At 49.0% G+C, this 21,987-nt stretch overlaps 2 protein-coding genes and 1 long non-coding RNA gene across 3 annotated transcripts in view; 1 reads left to right on the forward strand and 2 right to left on the reverse strand.

The window, feature by feature from the left end:
- Positions 1–3,452: 3,452 nt before the first annotated feature.
- klf2a (Kruppel like factor 2a) lies at positions 3,453–6,113 on the forward strand. The gene is made up of 3 exons (XM_062450606.1): positions 3,453–3,868; positions 4,109–5,045; positions 5,161–6,113. The coding sequence occupies exons 1-3, from the start codon at positions 3,791–3,793 to the stop codon at positions 5,334–5,336; spliced, it is 1,191 nt and encodes a 396-aa protein (XP_062306590.1). The 5' UTR covers positions 3,453–3,790; the 3' UTR covers positions 5,337–6,113.
- On the reverse strand, positions 5,842–7,796 carry LOC134011136 (uncharacterized). The gene is made up of 2 exons (XR_009928378.1): positions 7,700–7,796; positions 5,842–6,408 (listed from the first exon to the last, which is right to left on the reverse strand). It is a non-coding gene; the product is annotated as an uncharacterized LOC134011136 (long non-coding RNA).
- Positions 7,797–11,987: 4,191 nt separating this feature from the next.
- The window catches only part of eps15l1a (epidermal growth factor receptor pathway substrate 15-like 1a), a 21,478-nt gene continuing 11,478 nt past the window's right edge, over positions 11,988–21,987 (reverse strand). The window contains 10 exon segments of the mRNA XM_062450500.1: positions 11,988–13,901; positions 14,065–14,081; positions 14,342–14,497; positions 18,232–18,325; positions 19,119–19,264; positions 20,216–20,276; positions 20,462–20,552; positions 20,554–20,622; positions 21,415–21,463; positions 21,876–21,987. The exon segment at positions 21,876–21,987 is cut by the window's right edge and continues 40 nt beyond it. Of these exon segments, the coding sequence (XP_062306484.1) occupies positions 13,755–13,901; positions 14,065–14,081; positions 14,342–14,497; positions 18,232–18,325; positions 19,119–19,264; positions 20,216–20,276; positions 20,462–20,552; positions 20,554–20,622; positions 21,415–21,463; positions 21,876–21,987 (942 nt within the window). The 3' untranslated portion in view covers positions 11,988–13,754.

Raw genomic sequence — 21,987 nt, forward strand, 5'->3', positions numbered from 1 at the left:
GTCATCTGTTAGCCAACTGGGAAACGTGCTGGCCACCGCCAGCACGGACATGGCAGGCCTCGGAGTCACCGAACCTGGGAACGCACCTTGTTGTTACAGGAGGAGAGGGGTGGGGGGGGGGGGGGAGAACAGCGGAGAGGAAAACACTCTGAGAAAAATGTGCTGTGTCGTTGCTGAGAGTATCAAGAACATGTGTCTGAGAGGCTAGCTAGTGCACAACTTGCCCCCCTCATGTAGGCCGCTGTGGTAGAGGTGGGTGAGACAATGGGCTCGTGTCAAATTGCATAATTGCCTTGCCTAATGTTTGCGAGTCTAAAAACAAAAGCCTCACACTAAGCCTTCATCTCTACAGGTCTATTTGTTCATGTTAGAAATGTGCTGGGATGCTCATCACTTCAAATGAACCTTACCCCTGTCTGCCCACATGGAAACGCGGTACAAGTATGATCTCTGAGTTCACGTTACTGGCTGGACGTCTCCCTCTCTCGAACACTCACACACACGCACGCACACACACACACAATTGAACTCTGCTTCAGGGAAGTCTCCTTATCTGATTTTAAATCAGGAAGCAAGGGCCCAAGGCCAGAGACCCTTTGCAGGATAATGAGTCTTGAATCACCTCATCCCTCTGTAGTCATATGGAGAATGTGTGCATGTGGGGATGCGTGTGGTGGGTGGAGAAGATAAGTACAAAAAGAATATGTTGCGCTTACGTTCACGGTAACGACAACAAATAATCCAGAAAGATGTTCTGTTAGCTTTGCTATTAATAAAACAACTTTCGTGGTACTGGGTGTGTATGTGCGTGTGATCTTTTTGTCTGTGTCGAAAACAAAGAAAACAATGTTTGGTTTATGACAGATGGTTCTTTGAATTATAGTCACTGTGATTGCATATCTCGGAGGTCATCCACATGCCTAAACCAGGAGTCATCCTATAGTCTGCTCGCTGCTCTTACCCCAGTGATGTACATTGAGCCTCATACATTCATTTACATTTAGTCATTTAGCAGACACTCTTATCCAGAGCGACTTACAGTAAGTACAGGGGCATTCCCACGAGGCAAGTAGGGTGAAGTGCCTTGCCCAAGGACACAACGTCCTTTTTTGGGGGGCTCGGCCGGGAATCGAACTGGCAACCTTCAGATTACTAGCCCGATTCCCTAACCGCTCAGCCACTTGACTCATTCACACACACATTCACACTCATGCACACATACAACTCAAACACACTTACATACTTCCAACCAAGACACACACAAGCACAACCTATCATGTACTCTCACACAGGCACAAGTACACATAGTCAATGAACTTGGCTGTATAGGGAAATACAGGTCACCCTCACTCTCACAGCAACAATGGCTGGCTGGTGGACAGACTAAGGCCGTACATCATCAACACTATGTCATGACACAAAAGTAAACCGAGTCATGCTATCCCACAATACACTCGTACTAACGCCATGGCGACGGTGGGAGGTCATCCACCCAGTTTGGATCGAACAATTGATGGACTACATCCACTTCTACAGGATAACTTCTGGAACATCCGGTCATATTTTATTTTTTTATATACCTGAAAACGGTGGCGTCTGTGATGCCAAGATGTCCTGTTCATATACGGAATGCATACAGTTGATGTTTGCAGCAACATGACAGGACTCCCACGTGACTTAGCAATGTGCTTCGTCGACGGAGCCAAAAGCTGCCATCAAACGATCCCAAAGATAAAGCAGGAAATCCATGTCATGACCACAGACATGCAAAGTGGAGGTGAAGTCAATAACTCTGTACAGGATGAATTTTGCCCGGTGGCAAGAACATGCTGTAATGTTGCTTGGTAAAGGCACACCCCTATGTCTATGTTTTTCTGAAACATAATTGGTCGTAACTGCTTGTCTCCCTTTGGTGGGTAGGATTCATAAATACCCTATCATCAGATCATATTTGTGACAGGTACTTTTGTCTCTATCATTTGCTGAAGTGTTTCAGGAGCACACCGAGTCCCATCTATTTTTATGTTTTTCTCTCAGATGTTTTTGTCCAACTTAAATATTCATATAATGTTCCTTTGATTACTTGAAATAGACATCTTATTTCTGGTTATCCAAAAGATGCCAATTAACTTTTTCTGGCATGCACAGCAGTGGCAGTTCAACTTACCACTAATTATGACCATGTTCTAATTCTTTATAGTAATAAATAACAGTAATAAAACTTCATGACTGATGACAATGATGTTTGAATTGCGGACATCTGATGGATCATTTATAGATCCACAATTATCTCTTATATTTGTATGCATATGCTATGTAAAAAAAGTATGATAATTAGTCAGCACCCCACCCCAGCAGTGGACTGGGTTAACTGGAAGTTAGACTGGTTTTCAAAACTGAGCTAATTATTCCCATAAAGTAGCGTGAGAAATGGAGCGCAGAAATTGACCCCAGTATTCCATACCAACAGCAGAGTTTAAATAAACTGAAAATATCAACAAGATATTACCTGCCAAGTGAATTATATGCACACAGTGGGCACACATGCAGTGGAAACAATATATTATCTGGACACTGTTAAATCGATAGAGATATTGGCTTATGAGGTATTGAATTAATCTTTGGTTGAATGCATTTTTGAAGATACCCGTAAATCAGTTAAAAAAATGTGAAGTTATTTTTTTTTACAAACTGCATAAGAAAAGGTATCAGAGAAAACGACTTCCACTCGACTGTTTGCGATACTGGCGCGAGACGTGACCCGATACCGATGTGAATATCAGGCAGGCTGGACAATACCGTAGCAGCCGCTCACAGACGCTCATTAGCACCTGAATAGCCACTTAAGGAGGCTAAAGGTTTTAATAGTGAGCGTTAACGGGAGAGTTTTGAAGGGGTGAAAAGGTTGTGATGTACCTGGCGCCTGCGTGGCCGCAGAGTTTACTGTGGTGAGGTTCTCACAGGGATGATGATGAGGTGGAGGAGGAGGATGAGGATGATTATATAGGCCTGCGCAAATGACAGGAGGGGTATTAAGGGCGAGGAGGATTTTTCCTCAATATCATAATACTGCGCACTTCCGCTCTCTCTCACTTTCCAGCACAGCATCAGTCCCTGTGAGAGAAGCTGGTTTGGTTCTAAAGGCCCTACACTGCTTTAGGCCCAGGCTATGTTTAAATGTTTGTGTGGAGGAATGAGGGCGGCATGCAAGTGCATCGCCTTGGATGTTCACCTACACCGTAGTGGGTGTGTCAATCAATGTCGTTTTCATGTCATAACTCATGATAAGTGTTAAATGCTCACAGGGTTTTTTTCTTTCTTTCTTTTTTTTACTAGAGGGGGCGGTCTTGGCAGTACGCGTCATTAAACGTTATACTTGTTAAACTCGTTTCTATGGCTTCGGGCAAGAGGGGCGGGTCCAAGCTTCCATGGTTTAAGAGCCGCACACGAGCGCAAGAGGGAAAGCATTTGACTGCAGACTCTCGAAGAGAACCGGCTTTATATACGGCTATATTTAGGATAGACTAGTGCGTATTTCCAGCCAGAACGCGTTTCCTCCGCTGTGTAGCCTACAATTGGTCCAGCTTTTCAGCTACAATATTTATAAGGTAGAAACTCCAACCTATCAAACTAGCACATGACTGAAACTGCCTCTCAAGAAAGAAGCATTACTTTAGGGCTATTATAGGCTGCTAAAGATTTCTCGAGTGGACTCTACATCGCTTTTGCTGATAGACAGAGAAAAAGTTTTATCAAAGAAAGACGATAACTTTTTTTGCCATTACAACGTATGGAAATGGCCTCAACTGGGACCATTTTACCATCCATCTCCACATTTGCAAACCAACGGGAAAAATGTTGGGAGAATGTAAGTATTGTGCTTGACATTGTTTGGTTTTTATCGTTTTGCAGCATTTTTTGGAAACACTTCCATAGAGATGACAAGTGTTAGATAGCCAGGTAGCCTATATGTACTCTATCTGTAGTCAGGTAGCCTATATTGTGGTAATCTCCGCGGGACATCGTTGTTCTCATATCCAGGTTATGTTCCGCTTCTTCGTAGACTCTAATATCATTTCACTAAACTGGCATATGCTTTTCTTTGCAGAGGTGGAAGGACGACATGAATAGAAGTGTCGGCTCCAGCTGTGCCGTAGGTGACGGCGGCATGGCCAACTGTCTGACCAGAAAAGACGACGAAGATCTGGCTAAATTCCTTGATCTGGATTTTATCCTCGCTAATACTGCCAGCACAGACAGCGCACCAGGCTCCGGGACCGGGGCTGGACTACAGGGAGAGTACAGCATATACGGGATGCCCCAGTCAGCCTACTCCTCTCTGCCCGACATGAGCAGCCCTCCTCCACCCTACAACAACAGCCTGATGGAGCTCCTCCGCTCCGAGGTGGACACCAACTTCTGCCACCAGCTGCCCGGAAACAACAGCAACATCAACAGCAGGTTCCTTGTCCGCTCCTCTCCGTTTACCCCTCAGGACTTTGCAGAGGGCATCAAGGTGGAGCCCAGCATGGACGGTTATGGACCTGTTATTGGCATGGTCCCTCAGAGCTGTCCTAAAATTAAGCAGGAGGGCAACGTATCCTGCATGATGTCGTACGAGCAGCCCAGGCTGGCCAACTCCCCGCAGGCAGCGGGGAACATGACCCCGCCACTCAGCCCGGATGACCTGATGAGCTCCGACTGCCAGACCCAGCTTTGCCACTCCATGACTTTCCCCCAGAGCTACCGCTCAGCAGCGGGATACCCACACCCCCACTCTGCCCCGGCCCCGCAGATGCAGCTCCCGTACCAGAGCGCACACCAGTTCGGTTTGTACGAGGACGGGATGGCCATGCAGCCCCCTAGCCAGAGGGTTCTGCTCACCCCACCGTCCTCTCCGCTGGAGATCATGGACACAAAGCCAAAGAGAGGTCGCAGGTCCTGGCCGAGGAAGCGGACGGCAACGCATACCTGCACCTTTGCTGGATGTGGCAAAACCTATACGAAGAGCTCGCACTTAAAAGCGCACCACAGAACTCACACCGGTAAGGCGCATTCCAAGTGTTCTTTGTACATCTGCCCATAAGCGTTTTGTTGTACCGTGCAAATGTGTCTAAGAACATTACTAATGTTTTGCTGTTATTATTTTTGTAATTCCAGGCGAGAAGCCATACTGTTGCAGTTGGGAGGGTTGCGGCTGGAAGTTCGCCCGCTCCGATGAGTTGACTCGCCACTTCCGCAAGCACACCGGCCACAGACCGTTCCAGTGCCACCTTTGCGAACGCGCCTTCTCGAGGTCCGATCACCTCGCTCTGCACATGAAGCGACACATGTGAGGAATCACATACGATTAAGGGACTATGCAACAGAGACAACCCGAGAACCTAGACAGTTGTCTCCAAAATGTGTATTTTTCTTTACTTTCTGTTTATTTAAAGTTACTTTGGAATAGGAAAACAGCATGACCACGTAGTCACACTTGACAAAATATCGGAATTCTCTATGCAAACATATTTTTGAACTGTGTAGCTGGTACTACTGTTTATATCGAGTAATATTTGGGCTTTAAAGGTGCATTCCACGGTGTTACCATCAGCACAGCAGGCTGGCCCTATGCACGTACCTCTGACGTAACTGGAATCAGACAATCAACTTAACAGCAGCAAACTGTTTCCCATTATGTATTTTGGTAGTCACTGATAGTGCCTTGATGCCTTTTATAACATATATGCATCTTACGAGTGCCATATTTTCTACTGGCTAAAACAATCAAATGTTTATGTTATGACTGTAGACAGCAGATGAGATAAGCTTCCAGACAATGTTTTTGATCTAAAACTGCCTTCCGGTCTTCTTTCTGAAGCTTGAATTGAATGTTCTGTGTGTGCATATATCTGTTAAGTTACATTCGAAGTCAGGGTCTTAAACTATTGAACTGCATGTCAGACTGTCCATCTCAATGTGACACGATTGTCAAAGGGCTAGCTTTCTTTGGCGTTAAGACTTGTGCTGTTCTGTGCCTCTGTAAATGCATAACTGCCATGTAAATATATCTTTTATATAATGTAAATAGTTTATTTTATTGTACATATTAAAATAACAGAACAACGTAACTCCTGACTGCGTTATCTTTCCAACATGAACTTAACTTTGAAATTGACTGAGAGCCCCAGACAGACCAATAGGGAGATGAGAACGCCTGCATCCCAACAGGCCTTGTTCTAATGGCAGAGGTTTGGGTTGCCATCCAGGCGGTTGCCAGTTCAAAATCCACCTGTGGGACGTTGAAATCCCTCTGACTGCTGGTCCACACGGACGGCGAATATGCCTGAGCAGTCGACAATGTGACTGTGAACACAATGTTTTCCAGCTGTGACCAAGCCCCTGCCAGAGTCCTGCGGCTGAACACTATAAATACAAACATTACATTTACATAATTACAGAGGCTGGATATAGATAGACCTTGTCTGGGCACAGGGGCACACCACATACAGGGAGAGAGAGAGGGGGGAGGAGAGGGGGTGAACGAGAGGGGGGGGGGGGGGAGTAGTAGAGAGAATGATGAAGAAACCAGACACCGTAGCATCATTTCTGAGCAGGGACTCAAACTGGGAACAAAGTTCCTCTTCAGTGATAGGTGTAGATTTGTGTTTTCTATAGAATCAGAGATGCATAAGCCTCAAACAGGCCATCTGGGTGTGATGCCATGGTCCATACTGATATCAGGTAAGTCCAAATTTTACTCTCCTTTAGCCAAGAGATGGGTTCCAAACAATAGTTTATTGAAGGTTTATTTGGGTTAAATAAATCGCATAGGTTGGTACCCAAAAAGATATACCTTTACTTCTAAATGAGGGAGAGTGAGAAATTAGATCACATGAATGCAATACAATAGTTTTTTTTGCACCAGGGACATATTATCTAATCAGAGGCCTGCAGTTTGCAGCCGGTGTTGGTGTCACATGACAGGCAGCATTCCTGCACCAAACGAGTGTGACTTCAGACTAAGTTTGAACTGTTATTGGCCTTATTATGTTCCTCTGCTTGATATGTAAAAGCCAACAGTGAAGGTGAGAGAGGATGGGGCCAGAGAGAGGAAAAACGGCACAGTAGGAATCTAACATGTTCGCCTTAACTGTATGTCTGTCTGTCTTTCTGGCTGCCTTGTTTTACAGCCTGTCTCACTGCCAGTCTACCAGCCTGCTTCTTCAGAGAAGGCATTACCATGCCAGCCTTACGAAATGGGGAAGTACGTTCTATGAATAGACAATTTACTCAAGTGAGAAATTAAACATTTTCATTTCACTTTTTTCTAAACTGACTGCATGGCAGGCCATTGCTCGTGAGCGTGGGAAGCTTGAACCGTGAGCGCAGAGGTCAGATATCACGGCTGTGGTTTACGCATTCTCCCCTCCAAACGCATGCAAATAATCGTATACAACCCAAATAGTTCGCCCTCCTCCACCCTTTTGTTCTTTAACTTTACATTACTTTAACTCAAAATAAAGAGCTCAGATTGCAGGATAACCAGACGAATTACGTACATAATGTTTACATCACTGCGCTATAACTGGATATGATTACAGATCTGATGAAAGAGCGAAACTGCGTGACATCACATCATTGAATGGCATGCCTGGTTTGTGTTTAGGCCTACTGTGTTTGCCACAGCAACAGTCCACAGCTATCTTATGTGTACCTCTGTCGTATCTTCATATCTTGTTATCTCCATTCACACAGCGTAGAGCTGGCCGGCTGCCACGGCGCACCTGTAGATCCACGAAGACAAAAAACAGTTTACGCATCTGAATGAGGAGATGACAGACCAGTTTGTAACAATAACACTGATGGTTGTAGTGACTGATGTTCAGGTTGGATTGTATGACGTCAGGAGGATCAGTGTCCCATACCATTGGCGTCCTCTGGAAATGATCCTTTTAAGTTACTTTGTAACGCGTTACCCCCAACACCGGAAATTATCCTTTTATGTTGTAGACGCTTCTAATCAGACTGACAGTCCTCGTGAACACCTGCAATAGGTCCAGAACAAGACACATCTGCAAGCATCTCGCATTAATCAAAGGAGGAATTCTCATATCGCCGGGCCCGCAAGTGACAAAATCCCCGATGGGAAAACAGGGATTCAGGGAATGTGACGGGTTTAGTGTGCCACCTGCTGGAGTTGCCATAGATACTTCACTGGGATAGCGAGCATGTCTGTCAGTCCAAAGGGGAACATTCGAACTGACATTACACCCGGCAACTTACCCTTTCAATACATCCAGAAACGAATGCATTGATTTCAGACGCATTCGATATCAGTGACTGAAACTTTTTAGACCGACTGTACGGAACCTACTGTATGGGACGGGGTTCAGAGAGCATGGTGGGTTATTTCAGTTTTTTTTTTCAAAGTACGTTTTCAGTCTAATACATGAAGCACTACGAAAGCACTCAATATACGGTGTGTTTATACATGCTCATAGAAACATGTTGATGTTTCAGTTTAAAACAACACATTAGAGGCAGAATAAATGTTTAAACAAAAACTCCTAGAGCTGTAATATTGCGACAGTGCGTGTGTGTGCATGTGTGTGTATCTGTGTGTGTGTATGTGTGTGTGAGAGAGAGATCTTTAGGATAACCCTTAACAAACTAAACGGGTGTTTTACTCCAAGTGACAGGGTTACAGAGTAGATCCATCTGGAGAATTTTGGTCTGCATTCCTTTCCTGACAGTCTCTCTCTCTCTCTGCCTCTCTCTCTCCATTTATTTCCTTCTCTCTCTCCTCTGCAGGAAATCATGGAGAAGGAGTTCTATTCGTCTCCACTCGAGTCTTCCCTTCTCTCCCCCTCTTCCATGTCCTCTCCTCCTGCTCCGTCCTCACCCCCTCCCCTCTCTCACCTATCCCAACCTCGGTCGCCCATCCTCTCCTCCCTCCACCTCCCATCTCCCATGGCACCGTTCCCCTCTCCAACCTTGTCCCCCCCCCCCCCCCCCACTGTCGTTTTCCTTTCTCCCTTCATATCTGCCCCCCACCTCCCCCTCCCTTCAACCAGCTGATCAAACACAGTGCAGCAGGCTAACTGGGTCTGCTGCTAGCAGGACACTTATGGAACCCAGACTGGCTGTATGTATTAACTTAAGCACGGCAGATCGGTTACAGAAGGGAAAGGGGGGGGGGGGGGGGGAGTCCTCCACTGTTTTCCAAGCCATTTCTAGTTCTTGGGAGTTTGAGCTGAAAAACACCATGCCCCTCAGCCAGTTGACAGGGGAGTGGGGGTCCCCATGTCGGCTGGAATACACTGGAGATCCCCTTGGAAACAGCTCTGATGGCTGGGGTCCCTTAGCTCCCCTCAGGATATTAGTGTTAGTCCTGTGTGTGTGTGTGAGAGAGAGACACATTAAACAACAGTCCAGAAAGTCACCTGGACACCCAGACACCCACCAAAAGACATTATCCAAAAGATCATTATTTCCAGGAACTCTTTTTTTCAACAAAAGGGGCGTTGGCTCTCATAAACTGGACAAAACATTGGGAGGAAAAACAAGCAGCTTGTGACAGAACTGAGAGCATTCTCTCAGGCAAGGCTCACTAATGGGTTGTTACATTCTACCAGACAAGGCAAGCATCTGGTCTGGAATTATATATTTGATAAATGTACAAGATAAAGACAGCAGTTCAATATGAGCAAAACCAGACAACACAGCCCCCCCTTCCCCCTCACTAATACCCCCCCCCCCTCCCCTCCCTAAAAGCAATGGCCATTTAATTTCCTCGCTCCCATTAACATAAGGTAAATAAAAACGTACCTAGGAATTTCCTGTTATTTCATACGGAGACAGTTAACATTCCCTAACACAGCGATCTCTTGGGTTTCAAGTAATATGTCCAGCAATAAGAGCTCTGTTGACCCAGAATTATTTTCGCACTCGCAGCTGTATCCTTGAAATAGAGCTGACTGTAATTCACAGCACATTTGTGCTGAAGAGGCTGTCTGTAAAGGCCCGGTGATTAAGCGATATATCAACGATCACCCCGTCGAAAACCTTTTTGATATCCAGTGCTTTGCTCTCACCAGTGTTAGATGTTTTTTTTTGTCACTCTGATGTTGCTGGAAAATATTGGTCGGATGAGACTACGTGGGTCCGAACGTTTTTCAGGGGCAAATTTGTCAAAAAGGATTTGCATGTTTTCCGACAACGAGGGACGCCTCACGAGCAGCCTGTTTCATGTCTCTCTGCTTGTCTGTCCCACTTTCTTCTCCCCTTCCTTCTCTGTCTGTTCATCATCTGCCCAAATCCCCATCCAACATCAACAGCGTGGCCCTGAACCCTCCGAGCCAATATCCTAGACATGTTGACTGTGCTTGTAACCGAAACAAATGAAAAGACCGGAGCCCAAATCAAACCAGACTATACGGCAGCCCCTCGTTAAACTGAAATGTTTATTCTAGTAAACAATGACCATGTACAGAGGATTAACAATTAAAATAAACTCAAGCTTTTTTCTCTTTTCACTATTAGTGTAGTCATATCCTCCTCCTCCTCCCCCCCCGCCCCCATTTTTTTGTTTTTAAGTTACACGTTTTTTTTCTTTTCACTTCTTATGGGACAAATACAACAGACATATCATACAGTTTTGTATACACTTTGTGTTTTCAAGAATACAGCACTGATTATTTCATGTATTCACCTACAGAGGGTGGGCAGTGGAAGGTGGACTGAAAGATTTACAGGGACGCACTGAGCTTCGCGCCTCCCTTAACGACCTGTCAGAAGCCAGTGAGAAACACCACCGGCACCTCCCAGGTCTGCGTGGCTGCTCGTGTTCCAGCTCTCGTCCCTCAGGACAGAGTCTGTATTAAACGCGCATGATTCAAAATTCCACCAGGTCGGGGCAGTTAGTGGTCTCTCAGGTTAAAAACAAACATACGTCCATACAGAGTACACAAGTAGTCACACGGTCCGACGGGATTCACAGGTATCTCAGCACAAACGATGAGGAAATAATACAGACAAATAAAAACACTATTGCACAATGGAGGTATAAAAGATGAGTACAGCATTGGGGGGTGGGGTTAATTAGATGACGAGGCTTTTCGACAAACCCCATGCAGGCAGTGGATGAGACTGGTGGGCATGTCTGGGGTCACTGAGGTCTGGGACTGGCCTGCGTTCAGAAAGACGCTTCCCATTTCGAAAAACAAACAAATGCGTTGGAAATGTGGCCTGTGGATGATGGAGGCCAGTCCAGGCATCTGTTTCTGAGGGAAACACGGAATACAACATGTGGATGGAACCAGTACCTTTGGACCAGGCGTTACCAAGGAGAAAATGACGCCCCGTCAGGCTGTAAAACGACTGCATCATTGCTAAAGGGAGTGCAAGCAGCCCTGGTTGAGTGGCCACCTGTGCTTAAAACACCACAGGTTGGGCCTGGAGGGCAACGGTCAATCTCTGACCTCAGTGCCGTACAGTGAGAGAACGAGAGTGAGAATGAAAGTTGAGAGAGAGAGAGAGAATAGGGAGAGAAAGAGAGAGAGAGTAGGGAGAGAAAGAGAATAAGGAGAGAAAGAGAGAATAGGGAGAGAAAGAGAAAGAGAGAGTAGGGAGAGAAAGAGAATAAGGAGAGAAAGAGAGAGTAGGGAGAGAAAGAGGCAGAGTAGGGAGAAAAAGAGAGAGTAGCGAGAGAAAGAGAAAGAGAGTAGGGAGAGAAAGAGAGAGTAGGGAGAGAAAGAGAGAGTAGGGAGAGAAAGAGAGTAGGGAGAGAGGCAAAGAGTAGGGAGAAAAAGAGAGTAGTGAGAGAAAGAGAAAGAGAGTAGGGAGAGAAAGAAAAAGAGAGTAGGGAGAGAAAGAGAGTAGGGAGAGAGGCAGAGAGTAGGGAGAAAAAGAGACAGAGAGAGAGAGAGAGAGTAGGGAGACAGAGAGTAGGGAGAGAGAGTAGGGAGAGAGACAGAGAGAGTAGGGAGAGAAAGAGACAGAGAGAGAGAGAGAGAGAGTAGGGAGACAGAGAGTAGGGAGAGAGAGAGTAGGGAGAGACAGAAAGAGAGAGGGGCACATCTCCTCTCAGGACATGAATACGTCCTCGTGACCACTGCGGCAGGAGAAAAGGAGATATGTAAACATATGGAACATCAGGGTGATTGAGTTTGTATTCACCTGGTTGAATTACCCCCCCCCCCCCAACAACAAACAAAACTGGGCTGTAACATTAAAAACATCATTTCCCACAAACCCGTATGGCTCAGGAGGCCCCAGCAGGCCCCAGCTGGCAGGCTGGGGGGCTACGTAAAGGGACGAAACATGGCAAAACACTGAAGCTTATGGGCTGCATTGGACACATGGAGAATACGACACAAGGACACCAGAGCTACGCAACAAGAGGGTGGGCGACTGAGGACAATCCTCCAAGAGCCCACGAGTCCAGTTAGCGTTTTCGAGAGCACAGCGATCTTACGGGTTTTACGGGTCATGGATGGTTAAAAAGATAGAAACGGCAGGGGGGGTTTTCCCTTCATCATCTCTGCTGTTCAGTGGACCTCTACAGCTTGTGCATTCGAGTTGAATGTGGCTCACCTCAGCCACAAATGATATAACCAAAAATCCCCCTCCATCGAAATCGTTGAAAAACAAAATACGCCCCCAGCGACAAAAGAACAAGGACAAGGACGAGAAACGGAAATGGGTGAAAAGTCAGTGTCGACCGTCTAAAAGATTAAAACGAGGTACATTTTCCTAAAAACGATTTCCCTCATCTCGACTATTTCTTTGCGGTTGAATTCTTGTCAGCTTTTCGACAGCACAGCATAGCCCCCCTGCTACAGAGTGGCTGTGTGTGACAGCAGGTCCAGATCACGTACCGGTTACGCTCACACCGTCACTACAACACGCTCCCTTGCGCACCCCACCAGCACATAACTCACAGTCACCTGGAAAGAAAATATATCTGTACAATTTGTTTTTGTTCAGCTCCCCTGCACACAGCAACACTTGCAGGAACCCATAACCTCCACGTCCCTCCCCTTCTCGCGCCTCTCGAGGGGAAAACACTCGAAGCATCCAGCCACTTTGCATCTGTGGCCTCAGCCGTCACGCGTACTGAAATCAAATCAAAAGGTTCTTGTACAGTCCCTAGTCCAGCATAAGGAGCCTGGAGGATTCCCTTCTTAACCCCGCCCCTCTGTGCTGTCCAGTACGAGACAGAAAGACAGATTCAACTTGGCCTCCAGTCAGCCTCTATATAGTGCATATATGCAGTGCATCAGTTCATTCACCAATATAACATCTCCCTTCTGTTCCCCCACCTCCCCCCCTCAGGTATCCAGTTCACGTTTCCAGGGTAATCAGTAGGACAGGTTCATAGTGGTCATCGGCTTCCAGCCTCCAGGCCTCTGGCCACAGAATTATGATGTCAGGAAGTTCAGAGGTCGTGGAGGGTCCACCACGACCTCTGTTGCTTTGTTTGTTTTGAGTCTCTCAATGCATGGAATGTATGTACTAATGTGTGTGTGTATGTTGGAGGGCGGTGAGGGCGTTTGTGTTCACATCAGCTCTGAGAGAACACTTGAGGTCCTTCCGATTCTTCACAGTGTGTGGTGGGTGTGTGTAAGATACAACTGTGCTATGTTATACTGTGTGTATGCTATGCCGTGGCTGTGCGTTAGTTTCGACGCGTCTATGAATGTAGGTGTCTAGGACAGCGTGAGTGCGAGTCAGTGTGTGTGTGTGTGTGCATGTGCGTGGGTGTCAGGTCACGCGCTGGACATCTCGGCCTTGCTGAGGGCGATGGCGAGCTCCAGGTCCTCCTGCTCCTGCAGACGAAGCCTCTTCAGGCGCTCCCTCTCCGCACGCTCGCTCTCCCGCTTCGCCCACTCCAGCTGCTGGGCCTCGTTCCCAAACTGGGGGGGGGGGGGGGGGTTTGGAAATGGTGAGACTCAGAAACGTTATCAAACGGTTAAGTGTCGTGAAATTATTAGTGAAATAGTCACACGTGGTCACATGGACCAACCATGAAGAAAATCAATCCACAAACAAACAAACAAAACCATCAAACGTTCCTACCTTGCCTTTCTCCGGTCCTGCGATCAAAGGAACAGAAAAAAAAACAGATGCATTACACTTTGTATTATATATATATATATATATATATATATATATATGTTTGCTCAGGCATATGATAAGACAGAAACATGAAGGACCCCCATGACTAGGGGGCCTAAATAGAACTCAATGACAATTACGCAACCCTAACCCAACATCCTGCATCTAGTGTCTATAGAGCATCTGGCAGAACGTCCACAGTCTCCAGAGCGGCTGGCAGAGTGCCGAGGTTCCTTACTTGAGGCGGGTGCAAAGGGGTCTTTGCCGCTGAAGGGGTCTCCCACGCCCTTTTTACTTTGAAAGGGGTCGGCTCCGTCGCTGCCGAACGGCTGGAAGGGGTCGCAAGGCTTGGCCGCGTCGCCCGCTCCGGGCATGCTCACTGGGGTGCTTCTACCTGAGGACGGCCAGACAGCAGCTGTGGGTTACCACACACACACACACACACACACACAGACCTGGCTCAAACGCTCAGCACACACCTAGGGAAAGGGTGATCTGAGGTGAGTTTGATTTATACTAGCCGAGCTGTCTAGTTTCTTTCTGCGTGTGGTTACGAAACTAGATCGAGTGCACCCTAAGGATGATTGGTCGAGCCGGGCCTGGAGGTGGTAAATGAGGGGATGTGTTTTCCTGTGTGCATTGCTCGGAAAGGAGCTTACGTGGAGATATAAACAGGGATGTGGTAAATGTATTTTTGCTCTCAACACACCGATGAGCGATAAGCAGAACCACGGTGATCCGACCACTAATATCTGGGCACTCGATGTGCAGGTTAGGGCCTCTTCTCGTTTCTCTCCTCTACACACGCATACACGCTCGAGCACGACACACACACAGAAATACGCACGTTCAAACACAAAGCGCAGGGGCACACACAAACATATTTGGACGCGCACATGCTCTCTCTCTTGCACAGTGCGACTGCACACCTACGCCTCTACTCGACATGAGATAAAGAAACTGCGAGTGTGGCATCATGAAGAATTCTTCTGAAACCACACAAGTTTCAGCTTTACCCATAGTGCACCAAAACCGCAAAAAAAAAATTTCTTCCCTGTATTCTTTCTTTTTTTTTTTTTTTACAAAAGAACCATCATACGTACAACAACAATCTGTACGGAACAAAAAGAAATATTGATAATGAAATGAATAATACTTGAAATGCGTGCATTGTACAACAGTTCCAGCCACAATAGCTCTGTAGTGGAGCATGACTCAAGAGTCATACAGATGTACTTTGGTGAGCTGGTTTTGGGGTTCCTACCACCTAACCAGCAGTGGATTTGGTTCACCAGTGCCTTCCGCAGTCTCCACATCCCTCCGCCCCAAACCTACAGGCTTGGACCAGCTATCCGAGCTGACGACCCTGCCCGTCCATCTCATCCACCGTCCAAATAAGGCAACAGACCCCCGTGACCCGACCTGCGTTTTTTCTCGAAGTTTCGCTGCATCTCGATTCAAACGTGGGTCAGGGCAGAGAGGAAGTTGGCAGAGGCAGTTGGCCATGAGAACATTGTAGCTGGTTGTTCCACGTGGAGGTGTTAACCACACGGATTGCTGCAGTTATATTTACCTCCCGTGCTATCGGGGTTCAGCAGTTCACACCTCCGCAGTGCCCAGCAATCAGTTTCTCTCTTTCAGTGAAATGACACGCGCACACGCTCGGAGACTGAGCCACAGGCCCCGATGTTTCGCAACAACAGCACCGCGGCCGTCGTGGTGTCGGTGTGTCCCCCCCCCTGAGCGTGGCGCACACACACCGTGCAGACACACGCGGTCACTTCGGGGCTCCGTCATTCTGCAGAGCTGAGCTCTACCCAGCTGATACGATCTGGAAGGGATCTCACGAGCCGGTGGAGCAGAGAACAGTGGGCGAGGTTGATCAGAGAAGCCGCTTACACACACACAGACACACACACACACACACACAGAGAGGAAGTAGAGAAGGAAGGGTGGGGCTGAGAACAAGTTCAAATCATCTGTTCTTACTCATCACCTTGCCAGAGCCTAGCTCTCAGATGGGGTGTGTCTACACAGCTTCTGTTTGACCTTCAGGTCCTCAGGACAAATATGGACGACCTTCATCAGAGTCTGATAAGGTGAGTCTGTAAGCTACTGGAATTTGCATGAGAAATCATATATAAAAAAATATTTGTCAAAAGTATTCTCGTATCAAAATTCATTCTTTACAGAAGCTCCACTGCTTCAAAAGGTGGCATGTAGGGTCTCTATAGAATGATGATCTGAACAGAGATCTGTTTGAGTATCTCACAGTCTAGCAGAACATCTACAGTATCCACAGAACCCCTAGCAGAACATCTACAGTATCCACAGAACCCCTAGCAGAACATCTACAGTATCAACAGAACCCCTAGCAGAACATCTACAGTATCTACAGAACCCCTAGCAGAACATCTACAGTATCCACAGAACCCCTAGCAGAACATCTACAGTATCAACAGAACCCCTAGCAGAACATCTACAGTATCTACAGAACCCCTAGCAGTACATCTACAGTATCCACAGAACCCCTAGCAGAACATCTACAGTATCAACAGAGCGTCGATAGAGCATCTCGACAGAAATTCAAGACAGCCGCTCCCCCCACGGCGGGCCAGGCCAGGCCTCTTGTCCCTGCAGCTACAGGGTGACCACACTGGGCAGCGGGCCCCCCAGGGCCCCAGTGTGTGTGTGGAGGAGCTGCCTGTGCTGTCGCGGAGGGGAAGAGTGCGCCTCCTCGGCGCACACTGCGCAAGAGCACGGCTCTGATCCGTGCCCGCAGAGTGCCTTTCCTGTTGACGTGTTCGTGCTCCCTGCTCGAGAGGAGAAAGAGAAGGGGCTTTCACTTCTGTCACGTAAAAAAAAAAAAAAAGAAACGCGCGCACACGCGCGCACGAGAAGAAGAAGAAGGAAAAAAACGCAGTTTCTGATGTGCTGTTTTTAAACGTCGGTGTTGCAACAAATCGGCCTGTTGCGCTCCCTTTCTCGTTCTCACACTTCGATTGGTGCTCTCTCTCTCTCTCTCTCTCTATCTCGCTCACTTTCTCACTGGCTTGCTCGAAACTCGCCTGGCATGAATCCAACCATCTTGGACCACACTGCAAGTGCTCGTGTGAATGCAGACGTAAATCATACACAGGGACACCTTCTTTCAATACGCTCACGCTAATAGTCAACACTAAATACAAACAGGGTCAACACTATACGCGTACACACACACTTTCAGTGGAAAATAAATATAGACGCACTCTCAAAGCCGACATTATACTATTCTCACACAATCAACACTCGATATGCACACACACACCAACACTATATACATACACACGCACACACGCACAGCTACGACTAGACACGACAGGTCAGGGATCTAGCTTCATACTCACTTAGTCCTGATCTGCCCCTCACTACAACACAACAAGAGCAGAACACAAAACTTTATTTGTACTTTATTGGCCGACACGACACACGGTTCTACCCTGCATCTGAAGGCTATCCTCCGGGTGGTTCCGTCTATGTTTCGAGGTTCTCCTACACGGGGGTTCCCCCCCCCCCCCCCATGCGGTCCCTTCTTCATGTGGAGGTTCTCAGCCGCGTGGTTCTCCCACGCACGGTTCCCCCCTATGTGCGGAGGTTCTCCTACACAGGCTTCTCTCTATGTTCGGAGGTTCTTCTACACGTGTTTGTCTTGGCTCTATTTGGAGGGTTCCCCTGCAGATGGTGGTCTGGAGATAACGGGGCAGCGGGGGGGGGGGGGGGGGGGTGAGCCGCGCGAGGGAAATGAGAGCGAGGTGGCGAACACCGACAGGTGGGGAAAGCAGAAGTAGAACGTGAGAGGCTTATCGTGAAGGAGGCCCTAGTGTGACAGTGCATCTGTGATGTGTGTGTGTGTGATAGTACGTCCTGTGCCTCTGCTTGAGACAGCGTTTCCAGAGGAGCACAGTCTACCCTGGGAAATGGAAGAGGTGCCGGTCGAAACCACGCACTGTCTTTCTCTCTCTCTCTCTCTCCCCCCCCCCCCCACCCCCACCTCACCAATCACCTCTTTTTCTCCCTTTCTTTAACTCTCTGTGCCCTTTCTAGATCCTTGCTTACACAACTCTGCCTCCCTCCCTCCCCGTGGCTCACCGCTGGGGGGTTTGGGGCGGGGCGGGACGCTCTTCTTGGGGGGCAGGGCCGGGGTCTCCTGCTTCCTGCTGAAGGGGTCTTCAGCAAACCCCGACTACAGGGAGAGAGGGAGGAGAGGACAGGGAGGAGAGAAGGGAGGAGAGGAGGGAGGAGGAGAGGGAGGAGAGGAGGGAGGAGAGGAGGGAGGAGGAGAGGGAGGAGGAGAGGGAGGAGAGGAGGGAGGAGAGGAGGGAGGAGGAGAGGGAGGAGAGGAGGGAGGAGAGGAGGGAGGAGAAGAGGGAGGAGAGAGGGAGGAGAGAAGGGAGGAGAGAAGGGAGGAGAGGAGGGAGGAGGAGAGAAGGGAGGAGAGAAGGGAGGAGAGGAGGGAGGAGAGGAGGAGGGAGGAGAGGGAGGAGAGGAGGGAGGAGGAGAGGGAGGAGAGGAGGAGAGGAGAGGAGGGAGGAGAGAAGAGGGAGGAGAGGAGGGAGGAGAGAAGGGAGGAGAGGAGGGAGGAGGGAGGAGAGGGAGGAGAGGAGGGAGGAGAGAAGGGAGGAGAGGAGGGAGGAGAGGAGGGAGGAGGGAGGAGGGAGGAGGGAGGAGAGGGAGGAGAGGAGGGAGGAGAGAAGGGAGGAGAGGAGGGAGGAGAGGAGGAAGGAGAGAAGGGAGGAGAGAGGGAGGAGAGGAGGGAGGAGGGAGGAGAGGGAGGAGAGGAGAGGAGGGAGGAGAGGAGGGAAAGACGGACACAAGTAAGGAGATGGGAAGGAGGGGAACAGGAAAGAGGAAAGAGAAAAGAGAATAATTGAGAGAGACAGCAGAGACAGAGTCAGGACAATATAGTAGCTCTCAGCGGCTCCGTGGCTAGCCGGGTGGGTGGACACGTGGCTGTGGTAGTGGTGATGGGAAGGCACCTTCTGGTAGTCTGGTAACCAGCCCGCTCGACCCTCAAACGGGTCCCTGGTCTTGGACATCTGGCTGAAGTCTGCAAAGCCCCCGGTGCTGTTGCTGCCGCTGCTGAACGAGCTGCTGCCAAACGGGTCCAGAGTACCAAACACATCTGAACGACAGACAGACAGGCAGACAAACAGATAGGTAGACAGGCAGACAGACAAAAAGGCAGGGAAACAGACAGACCGACAAACAGAATGGTAGGCAGGCAGACAGACAAAAGGCAGGGAAACAGATAGACAGACAGGCAGGCAGAAGAAGAGATACAGACATAGATAGAAAAAAAACGGGGGGGGGGGGGGGAAGGGGGGATATCGAGTTAGCGGACACAACACCTTCTCTGTAAACACACAACTTTAATAGGTAAACGAACATGACTACGCGACCATGCAGGCCCGCGGCCAGGGTGGGCTAGGGTTTCTGCCGGGGGCTATGGCATTACACCGCGCCATGCACTGCAGGCTTTCAGTCGTCAACAGTCATTTCCTGGAGAAAACACAGCAGAGTCAGGCAAAGCCTCACTGGCCGGCTGGTTTTCCCCCGCAGAGGTAGATAGTAGAACATACCACTGTCCGGTTCGGGCTCCGGTAGAGAAAGTTCTAGAACGTCGATGGTAGACAGCGCGCCAACTGCATGTCCACACGCACGTGCGCACACACACACACACACGCACGCAAATGCTCTCTCACATTTTCTAGCATGGTGGCTATAAAGAGAGGCTGTGAACCCACTCTGAATTTCCAACCAAGAGAGAGAGAGTGAGAGAAAGAGAGAGATAGGGAGAGAGAGCTTGAGGGGCAGGAGAGGAACAGAAAGAGAGAGAGGGAGATAGAGAGAGAGAGAGCTTTAGGGGCAGGAGAGGAACAGAGAGAGAGAGAGAGAGAGAGAGAGAGAGAGAGAGAGAGAGAGAGAGAGAGAGAGAGAGAGAGAGCTTGAGGGGCAGGAGAGGAACAGAGAGAGAGAGAGACAGAGAGAGAGAGAGAGAGAGAGAGAGAGAGAGAGAGAGAGAGAGAGAGATAGAGAGAGAGAGAGAACCAGAGTGAGAGGGCCTCCTGTGTACCTGGGCCTTTGGGTTTGGGGCTAGTTGCGGAGAAAGGGTCGTTGCTCGTGAAGTGGCTCGTCTGTAAAGAAATAAACAACCCAGTCAAGACACCCAGACACCTAGAATCAACCATGTTCCATTCACATCGCACACTAACCCACCAGTCTCCCTCGTGTATATCACCACAGGGAAACAAGTAGTGTCAACATAGACTGTTTTGTATCCTGTATGTAACTTGGGGTGTGGGCGGGGGTGTGTGTGTACCTTGGCGGGAAGGGTGGCACATTTGCTGAAGGGGTCTGCAGACGAGAAGGGGTCTGGCTTGGTGGTCTTCTTGAAGAAGTCTTCGGACGAGGCCTTGAAAGGGTCCGTCTTCTTTGAAGGGGTCTCCGCCGAAGGGATCTGCGGTGGGCGAGAGACCCTCACTCGGTGAGGGAGAACTCGCCCTCTCTCCCCCTGGCTCGGACTTTGTCCGTCTCGCTCTCCAAACTCTCCGAAATGGTCATTTCTCGGTCTATGTTGTGTCACTGCATTTCTCTCCATCTCAGAGATGTGTAACTCCCATCGCTCACAACCTCGCCATTCTCGATTACACAAGACTAACAGCGAAAGTCAGCAGCCATTTGGCGGCCAGCTCTATCATAACACGGAACGTTCTGCTAATATTTGTGTGAGGAACTTACCTCATGATTACAAAGTTGTGGTGACCTTCAAGTGAGGGTCACACAGGGCTATCAAAACACTGCCTCGCAGAGTTCCTGACAATAACCTTCACGCTGACCCCCACATCACATCGCTGGGCCCCAGACTAGAGAATAACCCTATCCCCAACCTAACCCTAGTCTAACTACTACCCTAATCCTAACCCCTAACTGTCTAACCATTAAGGTTAATACTTAAGCTTGGTAGCTGCTCAGTATTAGTCATGGGGAAGTGGGAATGGAACCTGCAGTGAAATCCCACTCTGGGTTTCATAGGAAGTGAGAGATCGGTATTGTTTGGTCCAAGCCACACTAACCCAGGACGCTCAACTGGCAGCCGTGTCCGCGTCGCGCGAGAACAAAGGCTGCCGGTCGTAAAGTGAGGTCCGAAGCCCTCGCGCGACTTCCTGAAATCTCCCGCGAGTTCGTGATCGGGGTGCAGTGTGGGGGGGGGGGGGTCGGCGGAGGGGCCGCGCTAACCGGTGCGGGGCGTTTCAAGTACCTGCGGGGACGGACGGGGGCGGCTTCGCGAAGGGGTCGTTCTGGAAGGGGTCACCTGCGGGAGAGATGGGGCGAGAAGGGGTCGGGAGTGGGTCGGGGGGGGGGGCAGAAGGGAGAGAGGGAGGGAGGAGAGCAGGAGGGGGAAGAAGGAGAAGAGAAAGCGGGGGAGAAAGTGAGAGAAAACAATAAGAGAGCGGGTCTGCTCATGAGACATGGTGCAACGGCGATGGGGGGCGAGCGCGGGAGCCCGGAGGAATCCAGAACTAATTACGGACAAACAAGCAGGAGTGCCCTGCAACAACACACCCTGCAGGTCCCAGCACCGTACCTACTGGTGCTGACAGAGAGGTCGAGAGACAACAGAACACGGGGGGATGAAAGAGAGGAGAGGACAGAACGCTGAGAGAGGTCGAGAACTGCACCCACAGGGGAGGGAGAGAGAGGGAGAGAGAGAGGGTGGGAAGGGGAGAGAGAGAGAGACTCACCTTTGAAGGGGTCTGTTTTGAAGGGGTCTTCAGAGTGGAAGGGGTCCACATGCAGCTCCTGGGGGGTGCTATTGAACACAGATGTCTTCACCTGGAACGGGTC

Source organism: Osmerus eperlanus, chromosome 24 (assembly GCF_963692335.1).
Source record: "Osmerus eperlanus chromosome 24, fOsmEpe2.1, whole genome shotgun sequence".
Classification (NCBI taxonomy): domain Eukaryota; kingdom Metazoa; phylum Chordata; class Actinopteri; order Osmeriformes; family Osmeridae; genus Osmerus; species Osmerus eperlanus.

Excerpts from the sequence above, each read along its gene's own strand:
- klf2a (XM_062450606.1), top strand. The coding sequence starts at position 3,791 with ATGGAAATGGCCTCAACTGGGACCATTTTACCATCCATCTCCACATTT. Across the intron at positions 3,869-4,108 it reads GGGAAAAATGTTGGGAGAAT|AGGTGGAAGGACGACATGAA; the intron begins GTAAGTATTGTG and ends TTTTCTTTGCAG. Across the intron at positions 5,046-5,160 it reads GCACCACAGAACTCACACCG|GCGAGAAGCCATACTGTTGC; the intron begins GTAAGGCGCATT and ends TTGTAATTCCAG.